The sequence below is a fragment of the Mirounga leonina genome, unplaced genomic scaffold (assembly GCF_011800145.1).
Source record: "Mirounga leonina isolate KUSES-001 unplaced genomic scaffold, KU_Mleo_1.0 Mir_128, whole genome shotgun sequence".
Classification (NCBI taxonomy): Eukaryota; Metazoa; Chordata; class Mammalia; order Carnivora; family Phocidae; genus Mirounga; species Mirounga leonina.
Genome location: NW_023270320.1, coordinates 25,135,612 through 25,157,252, shown reverse-complemented (window position 1 = coordinate 25,157,252; position 21,641 = coordinate 25,135,612). Strand labels below are relative to the sequence as shown.

General features: G+C 39.4%; 1 protein-coding gene across 2 annotated transcripts; it reads right to left on the bottom strand.

The window, feature by feature from the left end:
* Positions 1 to 1,569: 1,569 nt before the first annotated feature.
* Positions 1,570 to 21,460, bottom strand: CCDC110 (coiled-coil domain containing 110). Of its 2 annotated transcripts, XM_035004234.1 has the most exons (6): positions 20,814 to 21,460; positions 6,658 to 6,713; positions 6,316 to 6,381; positions 4,968 to 5,078; positions 2,109 to 4,224; positions 1,570 to 1,639 (listed from the first exon to the last, which is right to left on the bottom strand). In XM_035004234.1, exons 1-6 carry the CDS (start codon positions 20,929 to 20,931, stop codon positions 1,590 to 1,592), a joined length of 2,517 nt encoding a protein of 838 aa, XP_034860125.1. In that variant the 5' UTR covers positions 20,932 to 21,460; the 3' UTR covers positions 1,570 to 1,589. The 2 variants fall into 2 exon arrangements, with proteins under 2 accessions (XP_034860125.1, XP_034860124.1); XM_035004233.1 differs by lacking the exons at positions 4,968 to 5,078; positions 20,814 to 21,460 and having other exon boundaries at positions 6,505 to 6,725.
* Positions 21,461 to 21,641: the final 181 nt, after the last annotated feature.

The following is a 21,641-nucleotide window of genomic DNA, read 5'->3' as shown; positions in this document are numbered from 1 at the left end:
GAAAGAGCAAATTAAGACCAAAATAAACAGAGAGAACAGAAATCAATGGATTAAAAATAGCAAAGTTAATAGAGGAAGTATTAATAAAAAACTGATTTTTGAAAAACAATAAAATCAACTGAACTCAAGAAAAACTGTTCAAGAAAAAAGGAGTATCCCTAAATTACCAATGTCAGAAATTAAAAATGGGACATTACTATATGTCCTCTGGACATTAAAAAGATAATAGTCTTGACCAACTTTATGCCAATGTGTCTGAGAACATATATGAAATGTACAAATTCTTCAGAACATACACATAGTCAAAATTGACTCAAGAAGAAATAGAAAATTTCAATAGTTCTATATCCATGAATGAAATTGATTTTGCAATGTAAAACCTTCCTGTTTAGAAAACTCCAGGCTCTCTGGTCAATTCTATTATGTACTTAAGGAATAAATAATATCAATAACCAATCCTACACTAATACTTCCAGAAAATGGAGGAGGAGGGAAACTTTCCCAACACATTTTATAAAGCCAGATTTTCCTGATACCAAAACCAGGCAAAGACATTAAAGAAAATAACATAGAGACTAATATTTTTCTGAACATAGAAGGAGAAATCTTTAACAAAATATTATTGAATTGAATCCAGGAGTATGTATTAAAAGGGTAATATATAACCTAGTGAAGTTTATCCCAGGAATGCAAGGTTGGTGTAATGTTTTAAAATTAATAAATGTAATTACCATATTTACAGATTAAAGGGAGAAAAAAACCCCCACATGATCACTTTGGTAAATGCAGGAAAAGCATTTGACAAAATTCAACCAGTTTATTTGTATAGCAATCAGTCTTGGAAGCTAAAGACAGTGTCTCCTCTGGAGCAAGGACAAGTATGGTAATTGTCCTATATAATAAGGGTAATGTTTCCATCAAGAGCAAAGGGGAGGCATAGGCATGCTTACTGCACTCATAAAAGATTTGGGTTCCCTAAGTTCAGAGTTCTCTCCGGTAATGCAACATGCTGTGTGACCCTTTTCATGCTGCATATAGGAATTGGGGCTTGGAGAATCAATGCAAAAGTGCTGGTGTTCTGGCTACTGCTATTGCTGTGAGCAACAAACTGTTCTTTATCCCTGACCCAGGACTCTCATGTCTTCCACTAGAATCCATGAAACTGTCAGACCAACATTAGCTTACAAGTTCAGTGAAATCTCAAGGCTGTTCACAGTTCTTGACAATATAAAAATATATACCTAATTGCAGTTTCTAATTAAAAAATTACTCTAATTACAAGGTAATTATAATCCTATGTAAAAGTGAATTTAAAATAATTTTGTGGAGGGGGCACCTGGGTGGCTCAGTCAGTTAAGCATCCAACTCTTGATTTCAGCTCAGGTCATGATCTCAGGGTCCTGAGATCAGGCCCCACATTGGGCTCTGCTCTTGGTGGGGAGTCTGCTTGAGATTCTCTCTCTCCCTCTATCCCTCCTCGCACCGCCTCCCCCCCCAGCACTCTCTCTTTCTCTAATTATTAATTAAAAAAATAATTTGTGGAGAAAAAAGTACTGGACAAAGGATTTTGAAACATTGATTTTAGAAATTTATTTACATATCTTGGATGGAAGCAATTGATACAGTTGACTTGGAATTCCTGGAAAAAAAAGAATTTTTTAATGTGGGAGTGCCAAGTATACTTCAGAAAACAGAAACAAAAACCCTGCTCCCTGCCAAAGTTGCTGTGTGCATATACAATGTATAGAAGTAATATAAATAAAATAACAACATGAGTTTTATCAAAAGAGCAAAATTCCTTTTTTTTTTTTTTTTAAAGTAGGCTCCATGCCCAGTGTGGAGCCCAATGTAGGGCTTGAACTCATGACCCTGAGATCAAGACCTGAGCTGAGATCAAGAAACACACTTAACCAACTGAGCCACACAGGCGCCCCAAAAGAGCAAAGGTCCTAAATAATTCCAATAGATAATAAATTGGGTACAAATCTTACAAGAATAAATTGTATTCATCTTAAAAGTTTCCTTCTTATTACTGTACTCTGGCTAGTGCCCAATAGGTGAAAATAATCTTAAACACATCTCTACTAATCCACTGCAATATTACATACCTTTCAAATCAGGAGCCAAAGGCCTACTCCTAGGACCAGAGGTGTCTTCATAAGTATCACAGTTGTCAAAATGGAATTTCTCTCTTCTTGAAATATAACCCTTTTTTGATAGGTCACTCTGTGGACTGCAGACTTTTTCACTTAGATTTAAATAATCTCTTTGAAGATTCCGCATCTCAAATTCTAAGGTATCCCTTTCATTTTCTATACTTCTTACATAGTTTTCTAAAAGTATTTTATCTTCTGCAAGTCTACTGATGCTGTTTTCAAATTTTATGTTTTCTTTACTATGTTTTTTTAGTTCTTCTTTTAGAATCTGATTATCTGTTTTAATTTCCATTACCATTTTTGATAACATTTCACATTCAGTGCCCATTTCTGACAAACTATTCTTATAAATACTTGCTTCTGATTTTGCATTTTTTATTTCTTTCAGAAAATTCTCCTCTGCAGTGGATTGGTATGTTTGAATATTCTCAATTTCTCTTTCCATCATTTGTCTAGCAGCAATGGATTCTTGTAATGTTGTTTCAAGATTAAGTTTTTCACTTTTAACTGTTTCTATTATTTGAAGAAGTGTCTCTTGTTCAGTTTTTGCCAACCTTTCTTTCTCTTTTAGCTGCATTATCTCTAGTTGGTTTTCCTTCAGTTCATTTTCAACTGAGCTTCTTTCCTTTAGAAGCTGGTATGTTTTTTTCTCTAGCATTTCCTTTTCATCTCGTATCAATAGAATATTTGTTTTCATTGATTCCATTTCTATACTCATTCGATTATTTTCATTATTGACTATGGCCATATCATTTTGAGTTTTGTGTTCCTTACTTTTTAGTTGATCTAATGTTTCTATCATTTGTTGCTTCTCCAAAGAAAGTTGACTATTTTTTTCCTCTAGGGTTTTATTTTGTCCTACAAGAACATTATATTTACTAATTATTTTTTTCAATTCTTTAAGACATTCTTTACCATCTTCTTCTGTTTTAATTAACTTGGACTGAATAGCATTCTTTTCTTCAACCAAATTCTTAAGTTGCTTTTCGTATGTTTCAATTTTCTGTATCAGAGACTGTGTAGTAAGCACAAGAGGTTTTATTTTGGTCTTAAGGGTTAGATTTTTATTCTCCAGCTCTGTTACTTTTTTCTGTATCTGCGTAGATTCTTTTAGGTAATTCTGTAAGTACTGAATTTTTGCAACACAGTGCTCAGTAACAGAATTGACTTTGGATGTTTTCTCATTTTCAAACATTATTGGTCCTTGTTTTGATATTAGTGGTTGTGTTTCTTTGCCTTTCATTTCATATTTTGTTGGGTCAAAGAATGACAGTGTAGGTCTTGGAACTCTGGAATGGAATTTTAAATCTGCAATATTCTTGCCAGTGATAGGAATTTCCTTACTGTTTTTCTCATTTCTCCTTCCCCTGTGCATTTCACTCTTGGATAACCTTTTACATTTCCTGCAAAAATTCACATGGAATTTTGACACTGTTTCCCTGAATGGTAGTAATTTGTTTACTAATGCTTCTAATTCTGCAATTCTCTTTGATTTTGTATCTTCATTTAAGTTACTTTCTATATTTTCTTCCTTAATAAAGTTAATTTTTTCCTTGTGACTGGGGGACAGGTCATATTTACCATTTCTTGGAACATTTGTGTCAGTTTTTAAAGTTTGAAGTTCATTTGTAAGTGCCAGTTCTCTATCATGTGACTTTTGTAGTTCTTCCTTCATTTGTTTGATAGAACGACAGATATCGTCTAAATTTTCACAGAATCCATGCTTGAGGAAAGGCTCGGTAATTTTGGATTTATCCAGAATTACTGTATCAGCTTGAGGCATCATATTTTGAGGTGCATGAGGTAGAAAACTATAAAGGTTATTATAATTCTTCACCATGTCAGAATTTTCTGAAGGGTTCATAATTATGTTTGAAGCTGAATTATCTGTTGAAGTTCTCTGAGTTAATAGGTCCTTGAAATGTATCTGGGATGGAGTATCTATACCTTGACAGAGACTGTTAACAATATCACTGCTGAATTTTTCTTCTGTTGAATGAATAGTGTTGGACTCCTCAAAATGATGAATTTTCTCCATAGAAAGGATTTCTTTTTGATTCTCTATAGGCTAGTGACAATAAAAAGCACACTATAAATGTACTATATCATTTGCCACATGACAAGCAAATCAAGAAAATATTTTGTGGAGGATTTATTTTTACAACCCAGATGAACATTTTATCCATTTCTACAGGCAAAGAGGCCTAATGAATATGACTCATTTTCTCCAGAAAAATCTAACAACAGTTATTTTGAGATCTGTAACTCTGGTCTTCACAATTTGCTTAGAAATTAGACTTATTTCCTCAGAGGGTGATGTACATGGGTCAACCCTTCTCAATATCAGAAATAGAAATTTAGAATCCCTTAGGAGACCATTGTAGATAGATGGGGAAGATAGAAGCAATAGGTCAAATGCAATAGGAATTTTAAGGGAAATGAATATTTCCACTTCCGGGCTGTTTGTCAACCTTAGCTTGCATTCCTATTTCAGATGATTCTAGGGCTGTGACTATTCTAGAAATGCGAGCTCTAATCAGTATAGACAGAGTGACTCTGGTTCCAGCCTGTTTCTAGAGAATTCACCTCAGGTCTTGGTCAATCCTAAAAGTAGACAAATTCCTAAGTGGATAGACAGGCTAAAAAAAACCTGCCTTATATTTCAATGTACTTGGGAATCTTTTAGGTATTCCTCTGACAGTCCATTTGACCCATGAAGAAGGTTAAGAATGTAAAGGTGAAGATAAAATGGTTGTGGTAACATTTTTGAAGTGACTAAATATAGAAATAGTTTTGTACAGAATAACATACCAAAGCTTTTTCAATGCGTGTGCCAAATACTAGATTTTTTTCTGAGCTATATTGTGGGTTTTCTACTTCAATAATACTTTTGTTCAAGATTTCACTGATTTCAGACTGTACCTTTAAAAGATAAATTGATAATGTTAGAATTTTATTTCAGAGTTATAAACTTATGAATGTATAGGAATAACAGATACTATAATTCAAAGATACCTTTAAATTTCCTGGACATAAAAATTCTTTTCCATCATGTAAAATATAAAATACATGTATTTAATTTATAATAATCTCTATCATTAAAGGAATTTTTAAAGAAAATTATGTCTTTATTATATGATTGTAAAATCAGGAAAACTTACTTTAGTAAAGCAATAAAATTTTATGAACTATATTCAAGTAATTTTGGGTGTTTGATTTTTATATTGTTGAATAAAGCAGAGACTTTTGATCTCTGTCATCAGAACTGAATCTATTCGATTACCCTCAGGAGGAGTTTGTCTTCTCTTGCCACTTCCCTGCACCTGCTTTTAGTATAAGAATATTAGGATGAAGTTTATATTGGGCTTTAGTGAGTATGTGTTGTGTTATGTACCACCAATATCCCTACCCTATCCTTCTGTTAATACTATCTCTTATTTGTTCTGGATAAAGTCCATGTGCCTTTGGTGATCCCACTTCCAGCTGCACGTGACTGAGAGCTAACCAGTCAGAACACTGCCTTCCTTTCAACAGTGATTTGTTCAAGGATTGCATATGAACCAATCTCAGGCAGTCAGAATCAGTCCAAGCACTTCAGTATAAACTCTTAAGGAAGAAAAGAGCATGGTCTCTTCGCTGACTGGAATCTGGAAGGATAAAAGCCTAGCGCTTCTAGCAGCCCTTTTGCTACCACATGGAGTCTGAGAATCCAGTATAGTGGAAAGCAAAACCAAAATAAGGAGTGAGATGGGTTCCTGATGACCGAAGTCCTGATCATATGGATTAAGCCATCGCCAGGTGAACTTGTTTGTCCCTAGGGTTTTCAGTTACCTGCACTAATAAGATACACTTTTTCCCTAGGTGGATTTGAGTTAGATTTCTTCTCACTTATAATGAGAGTTCCCATTTGTAAACTATATATAGGTAGCACTTTAAACATACATTTAAAAAAAAATCAGTGAGTACTATTTCTTTTTGGCTCATATCCAAATTCAATGATAATAGAATGTAGTTTCCCCCAAACAAATTTTGAGCCTGGAATATTCTTATTTTATTACATTCTACATGAACTAATCAGTTGGCTAGTGATCATTAGCTTAGAAATGTGGGATGATACCTTGTTTGGATATCTCCCATATAGAGATTAAAAGAAACATACCATGCTAACATTCTGCAAAGTCTGTATTCGGAGAGCCTGAAATGATTCCAGTTGATGCTGAAGGGCCTATAATAAAATTAAACATGGTATGAAATTGAACCATTTTGAAATTGCTATTATTTCTTTTTATATATATCCCCCAAAGTTGCCTATTACCAGAAATGATCACATGAGGGTCAAAGGACTCACATTCTTAGTCATTCTTGCTAATTCTCCAATGTATTTTCATGAAGATTTTTGTGGAAAATCCACGTGAATTTTGGAAGTATTTATTCTGAAAGAGATCAGCCTTTACACAGGTATTTGGAGAAAAAAAAAAAAACGAAATGAAAATGAACTTACTTTCAGTGCTGATTGTGGTTGGATTTGATGTTCTGATTCTGATATGCAGCCATATTCTAAAAAGCAAAATTGAAAAACCATATGATCTAATTCTTAAGTTTTATTTTTAAACAACTGTAACAGAAAGTAGTCTCCTAACTTTCTTGGATAGTGAATTATCTCTGTCTCACTATCCAAGAATTTTGATGTTCACATTAGGAAGAACCCAATGCTAGTCACATAATAAGATCAAGAAATAATTTTCCTTTTTTAAAAAAAAGATTTTATTTATTTATTTGAGAGACAGAGAGAGAATGAGAGAGTGAGAAAGCATGAGAGGGGAGAGGGTCAGAGGGAGAAGCAGGTTCCCCACTGAGCTGAGAGCCCGATGTAGGACTCGATCCCAGGACTCTGGGATTACGACCTGAGCCGAAGGCAGTCGCTTAACCAACTGAGCCACCCAGGTGCCCAAGAAATAATTTTCACTTGGCTTAAATAATTTTCACTTGAGGTTGTAATAGTGGTTTTACTTTTATAATAAACCATTAACTTGTAATGCCAAACTTGGAACTTTCAAAAACTCAATTATCTTTGTTTCTGCAATATAAACTGCATTTTAAAAAACAAACAACTAATAATCCTGTTGTGGGAGACCTTTGACAAAGTACTGTGTAGGTCTCAGTGTCTATGAAATGGCCATGTGCTGTTTTTCCTCATCATGGAAAACAAATTGGACTTACAGAGCATAATTTTTGTAATGCTCTTAAGCAAAATACTATAAAAACCCATGTGTTCCTTCCTAGAAAATAGATTAAAGATATGTAACAGGGGAGAGACTATAAACTGTTTGCAAATTTCCTGACATATATCCCTCTTTGTCCAAATAAGTTTTTTGCTTGCTTTGTAAATTTTTATTATAATTTAAAAAACACTCAGTGTCTCAAATGAAATGAGAGTTATGATGGAATGTTCCCCTAGGCTGACAATTTCTGCCCTAAGAGAAGTGGTTTTTTTTTTTTTTTTAAAGATTTTACTTATTTATTTGAGAGAGAGAGAATGAGAGACAGAGAGCATGAGAGGGAGGAGGGTCAGAGGGCAAAGCAGACTCCCTGCCGGGCAGGGAGCCCGATGCGGGACTTGATCCCAGGACTCCAGGATCATGACCTGAGCTGAAGGCAGTCGCTTAACCAACTGAGCCACCCAGGCGCCCTGCCCTAAGAGAAGTTTTTAAAAGAGGTCAGCACATCCCTCATTTGGAATGACAGTCTGCCAGATGTTATAGGAGCTCGTTGCAAAGTGCAAGCACCCCCCCACCCCCCATTTGCCATCTGGCCCTTCAACACTGAGAGAGCAACTTTGGTTCAGAGCTTGGAGCTGTTTGGTCAACTGAAGATCCCACCTTCATCGGAGGGCAGGGAGGGACAGTGAGTCTGTTTGGGTATTGCTCAGCTTTGCATCTTACTAGGAATAAAACAATAGTCTGAATTGTTCATCTCAGAGAGATTAAAAAACAAAACAAAACTCAAGTGAGATCTGGACGAATGCAACAAGGCATCCCAAAGTTTTTCAGACTCTAAGACAACTTCTAAATGAACTCAAATTGTAAATCAAAACCAATATATTACCTAGAACCCCACCACCCAGAATTAACCATTATGAATTTTAGGTACTCTCCTTTCAGTCAGCTCTCTATGCATATATGCAGAAAAAAAGAAATTATTTTAGAACAGTGGGATAATATTATACATGTTACTTTTTTTTTTTTAAGATTTTTTTATTTGTTTATTTGACAGAGAGATAGAGAGCACAAGTAGGCAGAGAGGCAGGCAGAGGGAGAGGGAGGAGCAGGCTTCCCGCTGAGCAGGGAGCCCGATGTAGGGCTCGATCCCAGGACCCTGGGATCATGACCTGAGCCGAAGGCAGCCGCTTAACCAACTGAGCCACCCAGGCGCCCCTATACATGTTACTTTTGATAGGTAGTATTAAATTTGTGTTTCTTTTAATAGAATAAAGAAAACTGCAATTAGTTGAAATTATCACTATTGTTCAGATTTTTTTCACTATGTGAAAGATTATTTCCTATAAAACCCCTTTAAGCTAATGAAAATATATCATGAGGACTAAGAGATTGGAATTTTTATGTTTTTTAATAACATATACTTCCACTGTATTCAGTGTTGATTTAGTCCTTGCCAAGAAGGGGAGTAAATGATGAGAAAATTAGCATTATACTTGCTCTCACATTTACTTCCCACTTTTCATGATATTTGCTTATTACATTATTTTTACACTGTGATGTTTTATGATGCTTTACATTTTAAACACAAAGATAGGACATTATTATTATAAATATTTTCAGCTGTCAACTTTATTTTTAATGGATTTACTGTTCAGAATTCCATCTCCTTTCTGCATCTACAGCACCAGCTTCCCTTTTCCACACAGGTTTCTTTTGTCTCATTAGGAGGACTTGCAAATTGAAGGCTAGGTACAGTATTTCTTTTGCTAAAACTGAGTACGAAGTATGGGTCAAAAGAAATTTAAAGACTTGGTAAAGGGATATAGCAAATACAAGATTTTAAAGAAAGAACATGAGATTTACACACTGCTTCTACATATATTTCCCTCCCTCCATCTCTTCCTTCTTTTTTGACCATCGTATGATTGCAGTTACCATGATGCTTCTTTTCATATGGCTCAGTGCAACCTGAATAACTCTGCTCAGAATTTGTTTTCTTTGACATACTGTAGATGTTTTCTCTTGACATTCTTCTTGGAGTCCATTGGTCTGTCCCCCTGAAATATGGTTTCAGGGCCAGGGTGTTTTACTATCCATTTTCTATAGCCTAAAAATTAGGTGAGAGGGGTCTGGGGGAAGAGACATCATTTGGAGCTGTGTGAAGCCTCCATTGGAGGATGTGATCACTGCCATTTTGTTGTTATTCCCTGAGACTAGTTAGAAATCTAGAGGAGATATATCTTATTACCCTAGGGAGATATTCTCTTGATTGGGATCATTCTCTTAATTCAGTATGGAGTCCTGGAACTAGGACTGCCACATAAGATTGTAAAGGTTGTTCCCTACATAAGGGCTCCTGGCCAAAAGATAAATGTGGGCTGAGATGTGTCCCATGCTCCACTGCACTCAGCTAACCAGTACCCTATGTGGGTTTGCATATACCTAGAGTCTGATATACCTTTCTCTAATCCATGCAAAGGCACCCCATGAGCCAATGGCAGCCCTACTCAGAACTTCTTTCCTCAGAGCAAAGTAAACCCCTGTTGATCAGTGCCCAGGTTTACTTATCTATTCTCCTAGCTGCTCCTCTCTACCCACCTAAAGCCCAATCAGCAGAAAGGAAGACACAGGTATTTCCTCTTTTTGTATTCACATTTTGTATTAACAGTGGGAGCAGCATTAATGAGTATTTTCAGGATTTTGACTTGTTTTATTGCTTCTGAAAGTCAGAAGCCAGTCAGTAGTTTGCCTTGCCAGAATCTTCTGTCTTTATTTTTGGCCTCTATTTTCCAATTTTATGTCCTTCAGGTGCTGCTGGTGAAGTTTTTGCTGGTTTTCTAATTTTTTTTTCTTTTGTTTATTTCATTTGGTACTGGAGGAGGGAGGTCTGGGGTCTTCCTTGGCTCTAAAATCTCTATCTGAAAGTCTAGAATAATTTTTAAAAGTTAATGATTTAGCGTTTTTTTTTGTTTATTTCACGTTTAGTGATTCATTCCTTCAACAACATCATTCATTCAAATATTGAGTGTCTAGTATGTGGTATGCCAAATTATAGGTACTAGAGACACAGCAATAAATAAGACAACTTGTAAACCTCTTGCGGTACCTACGTTCTAGAGAATGAGCAGAAAATAAAAAGCACACAAAGAAATAAACAAGATACTTTCAAAGAGTGATAAATAACACAAAGAGGATAAGCTAATGTGACAGGGAGGATGGGGACAGCACTGGAGAAAGTGGTTGGCAGAGGCCTATCTGGCCTGGTCCGTGGCCTGAATGTGGTGAGTTTTAGCTAGATGTGCTCTGGACTGCGCATCTGACCTCCACTGGAACTGAGCCCTGCAAAATTCTCTGGTCAGGAAACATGGTATGGGCAGCGGTTTATGCTGGTCTTCTGGGGGAGGGACCTGCCATGCTGGAACTGAGGCAAGCATGTTTGAGAAGGGCAGTTCCACTGGCTTCAGCCAAGATTACCATATGATAAGAAAAGGCCAGCCATGTGAACATCTGTAGGAAGAGATTTGGAGCAGAGGACATGACAGAGTCCTGAAGCATAACATGCTTATCTGTGTTTACAGAACAGAAGGAAAGTCAATATGGCTGTGGCTTAATGAGCAGATGGAAGCCCATTATGATTAGAGGTCAGAGGGGGAGACAGGGCTAGATTATGTAGGACCTTGTGGGCCACTTGAGTGGTTTGGCTTTTATTTTAAGTGAAATGGGAAGCTTTAGAGGGTTTCAAACATGAGAATGATTTGATCTGAAAAGAAACATTTATGGTCACTCTACTGCATGATAATGGGTTATAAGGTGGCAATGGCAGGGCTACTATGGTAATCCAAGTGAGAGACAAAGGTATCTTGGACTAGAATGGCAGAAGGGAAGATGGAGAAATATAGGTGGATTTAGAATAGGTTTTGAAGATAAAGCATTGTTAGGTGGTTAAATGTGGCCAGAAGAGATGAAGGAAGGATGACTCCTGTTTTTTTTGTTTTTTTGTTTTTTGGTGAGAGCAGATGGATGATGAAATCTGATGTTATTTACTAAAATGGAAAAGAATGGAGTAGGAAGATGTTTTAGGGAAAACTTTTAGATATGTTAAAGTTAAGTTTCCTGTTAGCTGTCAAAGTGGACATCAAAAGGCAGTGGGATATTCCCGTCTCTGGTTCAGGGGAATGGATATGAACACTATATTGGAAAATACAGATGTCACTGGTGGCCTAGACAAGGGCAGTTTCTGTGCAGTGACAGGCACAAAAACCCAAATGAAGTGGCTAGAGAGAATGGAATTTGAAGATTTGTGGGCATTGAGTATAGGCAACTCTTTTGAGTTTTATTGTGGAAAGAAATAGGGTGCCTAGTGGAATAGGGTGCATGTTAGAAGAGATGTGAAGGTCAGGAAGAATTTTTTAACCATGAGAGATTCTAACATGCCTGCTTCCTGCTGGAATCATGTAGTAGGAAAGAAGAAGAGTAATTCTGGAGAATGAGGGAGGTTAACTGCAGAAGCTGAGTATCTGAGAATTCCAGGAGAGCTAGGATAAAGAGGAAATGAGCTTTGATTGAGCAGGGACAATTCTTCCATTGAAACTGGGGACAGCAGGAACAGGAGCAGGAAGATGGTGGTGGAGTAGGAGGACCCTAGGCTCACTTTGTCCCATGAATACAACTAGATAACTATCAAATCATCCTAATGCCCCAGGAATCAACCTGAAGACTGACAGAAAAAACTCCACAACTAAAGCAAGAAAACAGGCCATATCGAAGAAAATAGGAAGTGTGGAAATGTGGTTTAGGGGAGAGACAGATCATAGCTGCTGTGCAGGGGAAGGAGTCATGGTTGCAGAGAAGGGAGGGAGAGAGAGAGGAGCACACAGGGGAATGCACAAGGAGAACATTTCCCCAAAGCCATTGGCTTAGAAAATGAGAGGGGCTGAATTCATTGAGTTTTTGCAATCAGTGGGGCTTAAATCCTGGAGTTTTAAACATCAGCAGCCTTGGCTGGGATAGAGCCCAGACAGCCCCGTGCTGCTCCTAGACAGAAGCCAGGCAAACAACAGGGGGGCAGAGAGTGTGGAAACAGCCATCTGAAGAGCACCTGGGGCACACAGTGAGGAGATTTTCTGCTCTTCTCAGAGCATGTCCCTGAGAGGCAGCATTCACAGAAACAACTCTGAGGGAACAAAGGAGCTGGCCAGTGCCATTCCCTCCCCGGCCCCTCAGCATAAACACAGAGCCACCTGTGGGAAGCAGTGCAGCACAGACACTGGCTGCCTAACTTGCTTACCCCAAGCCCTACCGCCCTGTGCTGCAGTGGAACTGCCCTTCTCAAACATGCTTGTCTCAGTCCCAGCATGGCAGGTCCCTCTCCCAGAAGACCAGTGCAAGCCCCTGCCCACACCATGTCTCCTGACCGGAAAGTTTTGTAGGGCCTCAGTTCCAGTGGAGGTGGTGAGAGGTCTCATTTCACAAGCAGTCCAGAACACATCTAGCTCAAACTCACCACATTGAGGCCAGGGACCAAACACTGCCCACAGCATGCAAGGAAAGACTCTGCAGATGACTGGCCTGAAAGATAGAGCAGCCAGAACACAACAGCAGAGTGCACGCAGCACACACCAGAGGCACTCTCTGAAGTGCCAGGCCTTGGGAACTATATGACCTCTTCTTCATGAGGCTATTACTTTCAGGAGCAGAAGACATAACTGGTTTTTCTAATACAGAAAGAAGGCAGATACGTAGATAAAATGTGAAGACACAGGAATTTATCCCAAATGAAAGAACAAGATAAGGCCAAAGCCAGTGGTCTAAGCAAAACAGATACAAGTAACATGCCTGATGGAGAATTTAAAGCAATGATCATAAGGATACTCACTGGGCTTGAGAGCAGAATAGAAGACATCAGTGAGACCCTTACCACAGAGATAAAAGAGTCTCACTGATGATCAGAAATGAAGAGTGCAACAAATGAAAATAGAAACACCCTCGATGCAAGGAACAGCAGGCTGGAAGAAGCAGAGGAATGAATTAATGACCCAGAACAGAGTAATGAAAAGTAGTCAAGTTGAACAAAAAAGAAAAAAAATTGTGCAAAATGAGAATAGATTTAAGGAACTCAGTGACTCCACCAAAGATAATAATATTCATATTATAGGAGTCTCAGAAGAAGAAGAGAGAGAAAAGGGGACAGAAAATTTATTTGAAATAATAGCTGAAAATTTGCCTAATCGGGGGAAGGAAACAACATCCAGATCCGGGAGGCAGAGAGAACTCCCATCAAAATGAACAAAAGCAGGCCAACACAAAGACATATTGTAATTAAATTTGCAACATACAGTGATAAAGAAAAAATCTTAAAAGCAGCAAGACAAAAGTAGTCCTTAACACCTATTTTTCTCAAACTATTCCAAAAAAATAGAAAAGGAAGGAAAATTCCAAATTCATTCTATGAGGCCAGCATTACTCTGATACCAAAACCAGATAAAGACACAACTGAAAAGATAACTACAGGCCAATATCCCTGATGAACATACATACAAAAATTCTCAAATATTAGCAAACCAAATCCATCAATACATTAAACAAATCATTCACCAAGATCAAGTGGAATTTCTTCTTGGATTGCAAAGGCGGTTCAATATTCTCAAATCAGTCAACATGGTACATCACATTCGTAAAAAAAAGGATAAGAACCATATGGTCATTTCAATTGATGCAGAGAAAGCATCTGACAAAGTACATCATACATTCACGGTAAAAACCATCAACAAAATAGGTTTAGAGGGAACATACCTCAACATAATAAAGTCCATATATGAAAAACCCACAGCTAGTATCAACCTAAATGGGGAAAAACTGAGAGCTTTTCCTCTATGGTCAGGAACAAGACAAGGATGTCCACCTGAACCACTTTTATTCAACATAGTATTGGAAGTTGGAGCCACAGCAATCAGACAACAAAAAGAAATAAAAGGCATCCAGATGGGCAAGGAAGAAATGAAACTTTCACTATTTTCAGATGACATGATACTCTATATAGAAAACCTGAACAAATCCACCAAAAAACTGCTAGAACTGATAAACCAATTCAGTAAAGCTGAAGAATACAAAATCAACGCACAGAAATCTGTTGCATTTCTTTTTTTTTTTTTTAAAGATTTTATTTATTTATTTGAGACAGAGAGAATGAGAAAGAGAGAGCACATGAGAGGGGGGAGGGTCAGAGGGAGAAGCAGACCCCTGCTGAGCAAGGAGCCCGATATGGGACTCGATCCCGGGACTCCAGGATCATGACCTGAGCCGAAGGCAGTCGCCTAACCAACTGAGCCACCCAGGCGCCCATCTGTTGCATTTCTATACATCAATAATGAAGCAGCAGAAGAGAAATTCAGGAATCAATCCCATTTACAACTGTACCCCAAACAATGAGATACCTAGGAATAAATTGAACCAAAGTGGTGAAAGACCTGTACTCTAAAAACTATAAACACTGATGAAAGAAACTGAAGGTGACACAAGGGAATGGAAAGGCATTCCGTGCTCATGGATTGGAAGAACAAATATAGTTATATGTCTATACTACCCAAAGCAATCTCCACATTTAATGCAATCCCTATCAAAATACCAACAGCATTTTTCACAGAGCTAGGACAAGCAATCCTAAAATTTGTATGGAACCACAAAGGACCCTGAATAGCCAAAGCAATCTTGAAAAAGAAAAGCAAAGCTGGAGGCATCACAATTCCAGATTTCAAGTTATATTACAAAGCTATAGTGATCAAGACAGTATGGTACTGGCACAAAAATAGACACATAGATCAATGGAACAGAATAGAAAACTGAGAAATAAACTCACAATTATATGGTCAATTAATCTTCAACAAACCAGGAAAGAATATCCAATGGGAAAAGGAGAGTCTCTTCAACAAATGGTGTTGGGAAAACTGGACAGCTACATGCAAATGAATGAAACTGGGCCACTTTCTTATACTATAACAAAAATAAATTCAAAATGGATTAAAGGCCTAAATGTGAGATCTGAAACCATAAAAATCCTAGAAGAGAACATAGGCAGTAACTTTTTTGACATTGGCCATAGCAAATTCTTTTTAGGTATCTCTCCTGAGTCCAGGGAAACAAAAGCAAAATAAACTATTAGGACTACATCAAAATAGCTTCTGTACAGCAAAGGAAACCATCAACAAAACTAAAAGGCAACCTACAGAATGGGAGAAGATATTTGCAAATGACATATCTGAAAAGGACTAGTATCCAAAATATAAATTTTATAAAGCTTATAAAACTCAACACCCCCAAAATAATCTAATTTAAAAATGGTCAGTTAACATGAATAGACATTTTTCCAAAGAAGACATACTGATGGCCAACAGACACATGAAAAGATGCTCAACATCACTTATCATCAGGGAAATGATTGGTGAGAATGTGGAGAAAGGGGAATCTTCTTGCAGTTACTGGGAATGCAAACTGGTGCAGCCACTGTGGAAAACGGTATGGAAGTTCCTCAAAAGTTTAAAAACAGAACTACCCCACAATCCAGGAATTGCACTACTAGGTATTTACCTAAAGAATAAAAAAATACTAATTCAAAGGAATACATGCACTCTGATGTTTATAGTAGCATTATCTACAGTAGCCAAATTATGGAAATAGCCCAGGTGGTTCATCTATTGATAAATGGATAAAGAAGAAGTGGTACACATATACAATGGAATACTGCTCAGCTATAAAAAAGAATGAAGTCTTGCCATTTGCAATAACATGGCTGGAGCTAGAGAGTATTATGCTAAGTGAAATAAGTCAGTCAGAGAAAGACAAATACCATGTGATTTCACTCATATGTGGAATTTAAGAAACAAAACAAAGGAGCAAAGGGGAAAAAAAAGAGGCAAACCAAGAAACAGATTCTCTAGAGAACAAACTGATTGACAGTGACCAGAGGGGGCGGGGGTGGGGGATGGGTGAAATAGGTGATGGGGATTAAGGAATGCACATGTGTGACCAGCACCAGGTGTTGTATGGAAGTGTTGAATCACTATATTGTACACCTGAAATGAATATAACACTGTCTGGTAACTAAACGGAATTTAAATAAAAACTTGACAAACAAGAAATGGGGGACAGCAGATAATACGGGTACACAAGCAGGTAGGTCAGCAAATTTTAAGTTTGAGGGTCAGGGAGTTTGGGTCTGATTGCTTCTTTTTTTTCATATAGTGTGAGATTATGTTAATGAGTTTAGAGGTAGTGGTGAAGGGTTTTGGAGATTGAGGAAACAATAGAGTGAAATAGTTATCTTGGAGAAGTTTTGAAAAAGCATTTGCTGGGGAAATAAAGTGTTCCAAGGAGCACTGAGATCCATGTTATGACTCAGAAGTGAATGGCTTTCTCCTGCAATGTTCAGAGGATTCAGTGAAGATATAGAATAGGCAGAGAGTTGGATTTATCGGTTTTTAATGGCTATTAAAATAACTTTTTGTTTTTTTATGAATTTTGGAGACATTGGCTACTACTTATTCCCAAAGGAAAGCTAATCTTAAAATTCAGCAATACTTAGTCAACCACATAGAATTATGTGATTCTAGAATTGGAAGGGAAATTACCAAATAGGCACAGGAAGGGGAACACAATCAAAGGTCATCATTTATTAAGTCTTTGCTAAACATGCAATATTGAGAGGTGTGTAGACGAAGTGGAAGATAGGGTCCCAGCCCTGAAGAAGCTGATACTCTACTGGGAATGCAAGAAATAGTATTCATATTATGTTCAATTAAATTCTCTAGCTGTCTCATATTTAAATGTGAGGAGTGAAAAACAAGATAGTTATCAGTGGGATGGCTTTTGAAGTAATTAAAGATATGGGGAATTTATTCTGAAACCTGCAGAGGATTATGCCATTAGTCAACATACAGGCACACCTTGTTTTATTGTGCTTCGCAAATATTGTGATTTTTTTTACAAATTGAAGGTCTGTGGCAACCCTGTGTCGAGCAAGTCTGTTGGTTCCATTTTCCCAACAGCATCTGCTTACTTTGTGTCTCTGTGTCACATTTTGGTAATTCTCACAGGATTTCAAAATTTTTCGCTATTATATTTGTTATGGTGATCTGTAATCAGTGACTATAACTTGCTGAAAGCTTAGATGATGGTCATCATTTTTTAGCAAAAAAGTATTTTTTAATTAGGGTATGTACATTTTTAAAAAGTAGACATAATGCTATTGCATGCTTAGTAGACTACAGTAATATAAACATAAATTTTATATGCACTGGGAAACCAAAAAATTCATCTGACTCACTTTATTGTGACATTCTCTGTATTGCAATGGTCTGGAACCAAACCCACAATATCTCTGAGGTATGCCTGTATTAAGTGCATACCTGTAGCTAACAGACGAAGGAGAACAAATGAGTTTTTAAAATGCAACATAGTAATGATTCCATATAGGATGTTAGAAGATACTCTGTAGGGCGCCTGGGTGGCTCACTTGGTTAAGAGATTGCTTTCTGCTCAGGTCATGATCCTGGAGTCTGGGGATCAAGTCCCGCATCGGGCTCCCCGCTCAGCGGGGAGTCTGCTTCTCCCTCTGACCCTCCCCCCTCTCATGCTCTCTCTCTCTCAAATAAATAAATAAAATCTTAAAAAAAAAAAAAAAAGAAGATACTCTGTAGTCAAAGCTTTGTCATTCTCAGGTTCAAATGTTTTGCTATGACAACACAAATTCATTCCTAGAAGGAACTGTTTTACAAAGCCTAATGAGGTGTGACGCTGTCTGCATGGGGCTTTGTCGCGGAAGCCGTAGGGTCAGGCTGTCTGTGCTTGAATCCTGGCTTTGCCATACACTTGCTATGAGGGATAACACAAGTAGTTATCTAGTTTGTAGGTAAAGCCCTTTGCAGAATGCATGGCACAAACTAAATGCTCAAGAAATATTTATTCTAATCACTACTGCAGAGACAAGGGTATTATCAATATGATGACGAGTCAATAAATTTCAAATTTCCAGTTGCAATGGAGGGGAGGGATGGCTGCTTGAAACTCTTTAATGTTTCCCATTTTGTGCAGAATAACCCCCAGATCCTTAGATGGAACTAAGGTGCCCCCTTCCCCAATTTCCTTTCTGATCTTACCCTTCCCCTTACTCACTGGTCCAGTCACACCAACTGTTCCTCAAACGTGCCAGGCATTCTCCTACCTCAGGGCCTGCACTGTTGCTGTTCCCCCTGCCCGAATGCTCTTTCCCTAGAAATCTGCATTGATTACTCCTTTACCTCCTTCAGGTCTTTGCTCAGATGTGATCTGCCCCGTAAGGTCTCCTACCACCCTATTTAAAATCAAATTGCACACTCCCTATCCACCTCTGACACTCTGTATACTCCCCCTCTCCCTCTGTGCCTTACTTTTCTCCATGGGATGTATTACACACAATCTCCTTTGTTCCTTCTAGTAGAAGGTAAGCTTCATGTGAGCAGGTATTTTGCATATTTTGTTCTCTGTTGGATCCCCAGCACCTAGGACAGTACTTGTTCAAAAATATTTGTTTGATGAATGAATGGATGGATGAATGAATGAAGACTTGGGTAGAACAGGGGTGCTAAAAACAGCACACTGGATATCTCGAAGTCTCAAAGTATCCTTCACATCTCCATTCCAATCAATCAAGGGTTACATAGGCTAACCACTTACTCTTTTAAAATTAAAGAGGGGCGCCTGGGTGGCTCAGTCGTTAAGCGTCTGCCTTCGGCTCAGGTCATGATCCCAGGGTCCTGGGATGGAGCCCCGCATCGGGCTCCCTGCTCGGCGGGAAGCCTGCTTCTCCCTCTCCCACTCCCCCTGCTTGTGTTCCCTCTCTCGTTGTGTCTCTGTCAAATAAATAAATAAAATCTTAAAAAAAAAAAATTAAAGAGACCTCAGAAATACTATAGGGTTTCTTGTAACTCAGCATTATTTATGCAAATGGGGTTACTATTCTGTCGGTTAGTACTCAGGGAATGGATCACATGGTGGCAATGAAGTGTAGATAGGAGAACGGAAAAAGGGGAGGGAACAAAGTCATACCTCCTAATTTTGCCATCCAAGGCAGCACCCCAGCTCAAATCTATGCTACTAAAAACCTGTCCTTGCTAGACCCTGCACTTGTAACTCATCTGCTTTAGCAAGATAGACTGTGGCTCTTAAATAAGTGTATGTAACCTCATTTTCTGTCATGCTGGCATCTTTCCCCAGAGCCCTAAATCTTATGTTAGAGAACATGTGATTTGCCAAATTAAAGTACCTCAATTTCTTCTCACCTTAAATGCTTTCTTTGAGGTCAATATTGAGTTGACACAACCTCTAAACTCTCTGTGAAGACTCTTACTCCCTGTTCAGGTTTCCTGTTGCACAAGGATGTCTGCATATCCTCATGGATGGTGGGGCACAGAAGACTGGGGCATTGGCCAGTCAGGCACTGTCCTGCTGGCCTCCTTGGAGATGCTGCTTATACTGATGGTCCCTGGGCATCCAGTTGTCTTTGGTCTACTGAGATGTGGTTGCTCTAGCTCTTCTTTCAGGGCCCTTGACATGGCATGTGCGAAGGTCCTGGATTTAGAGAGGTGCAGAAATCCTGTCCTGATCTCAGGTCACTTCTCTCAGTGCCTCCGTGTCTGGATTCCCCATATGTCACGTGTGGGTTTTGGGCAACTAGGGCTCCTAACTTGGTGCATCACTCTAGATACCGCCTTCTACCCAGAGTGCTCTGTTCCTTCCCTGGAATGTCACACTGACCACCAGCCTCTTCCAAGAGGTGGGTAACCTCCTTGGGCTTCTCTCAAGGAAGTGAGTCCAGCTTCAGTATTCTCAGTATGATACCCCTAACTGGGTATTTATACACATCTTGTTCATGGTTTATGTGGAGCTTGGAATTGTAGCACTTTGGTTATTTCAAATATCCTCCCTATACAATATTCTATAGTCCACAAATACTTACTGTAAAAAGTAATTCCTTTGGAAAAATTTATATCTTTTTAACATCTGCCCCAAAATATTCTTATTTGATATTCAAGAAGCAGTATAGTATAGCATGGTGGTTAAGGCCTGGACTCTGGAGCCACGCTGCTGAATACTGGCTTTTTCATTTGCCACCTATGTGACCTTGGGGAGTTAATCACTCTGTGCCTCAGTTTCCTCATAAAATGTGGATGATGGTAGTACCTACTTCATAGGGTTGTGGTGAGGATTAAATGAATTGATACACTTAAGTGCTTGGAACAACACCTGGCACAAAGTAAGTGTGCTGTGTTAGCTATTTTTAGTACCATAATAATAGTTACCCAAAGTACATACGTACTGGAAGTGCACCTGTCCGGCCAGTGGATTTAGGCAGGGGACCCCTTGTCTATAGTAAGAGGGAGAAACACCACTGACGTGGAGATTTTACCTGTGTCACTCCCACCACTTTCCTTTACCCCGTCAGAGGAATTTAGGATCTTGGACGCTGAAAGGAGAACGCAGTCAACTTCGTCCTCTTCCTCGTGATGCTTCTCTGTAACAACCATACGGCGGGCTTTTAGCTTGGTGGGGAGAAGGGCGGCGAAGCGTGCGATTCGGGCCGCGGGCGCCCGAAGCGGCCACGGGAGGGCGCGCTGGGACCACGCAGCGCGGCGGGACCCGGTGCCCCGGAGGCTGGAAGCAAAGGCAGGGCGTGGGGACGGAGGCGGTGTTTTTCTCCCGGGGAGAGCAGGGGTGTGCGGCTAGTCGGGAAGATCGGCACTCCAGAAGGGACCCGCCTGGGGCTGAAAGGGCCGGGGCGCCGGGGCCGGGGTTGGGGGGCACGGCGCCCTCTCCGAGCCGTCCGCTTCCCAGGGCTCCCCCTCGAGAGACAACTCCCCACGCCGGCTCTCACCCGGGCTCATTCCTGCTGCTCAAGGTCTCCTCCCAACTGCCTTCCCCCCCACATTCCGCCCAGTGGCTTCGCGCAGGGGCAGCTCGTTGCCTGGTAACCGGGTGGCCGGCCGCCTGGAGCGGCTGCGGGGCACGCGCCCGGGTCGGAGGGGCGGGAGGCGGGGGTGCGCGCTGAGGGCCTGGGGCCTGGGGCCGCGACGCTCGTCCCGCCAGCGCCGCGCCTGGGACAGCTGCGCTTTGCTGTGCCCTCCCAACCAGGGGCTCGTCTCCCTGGGGCATTTTTCTCCTGCCGTCTTCGCTCACCGGCACTTGGTCTTGATCCTAGTTGGACACTTAAGACAGCGCTGAAAAACAAACAGGGTTC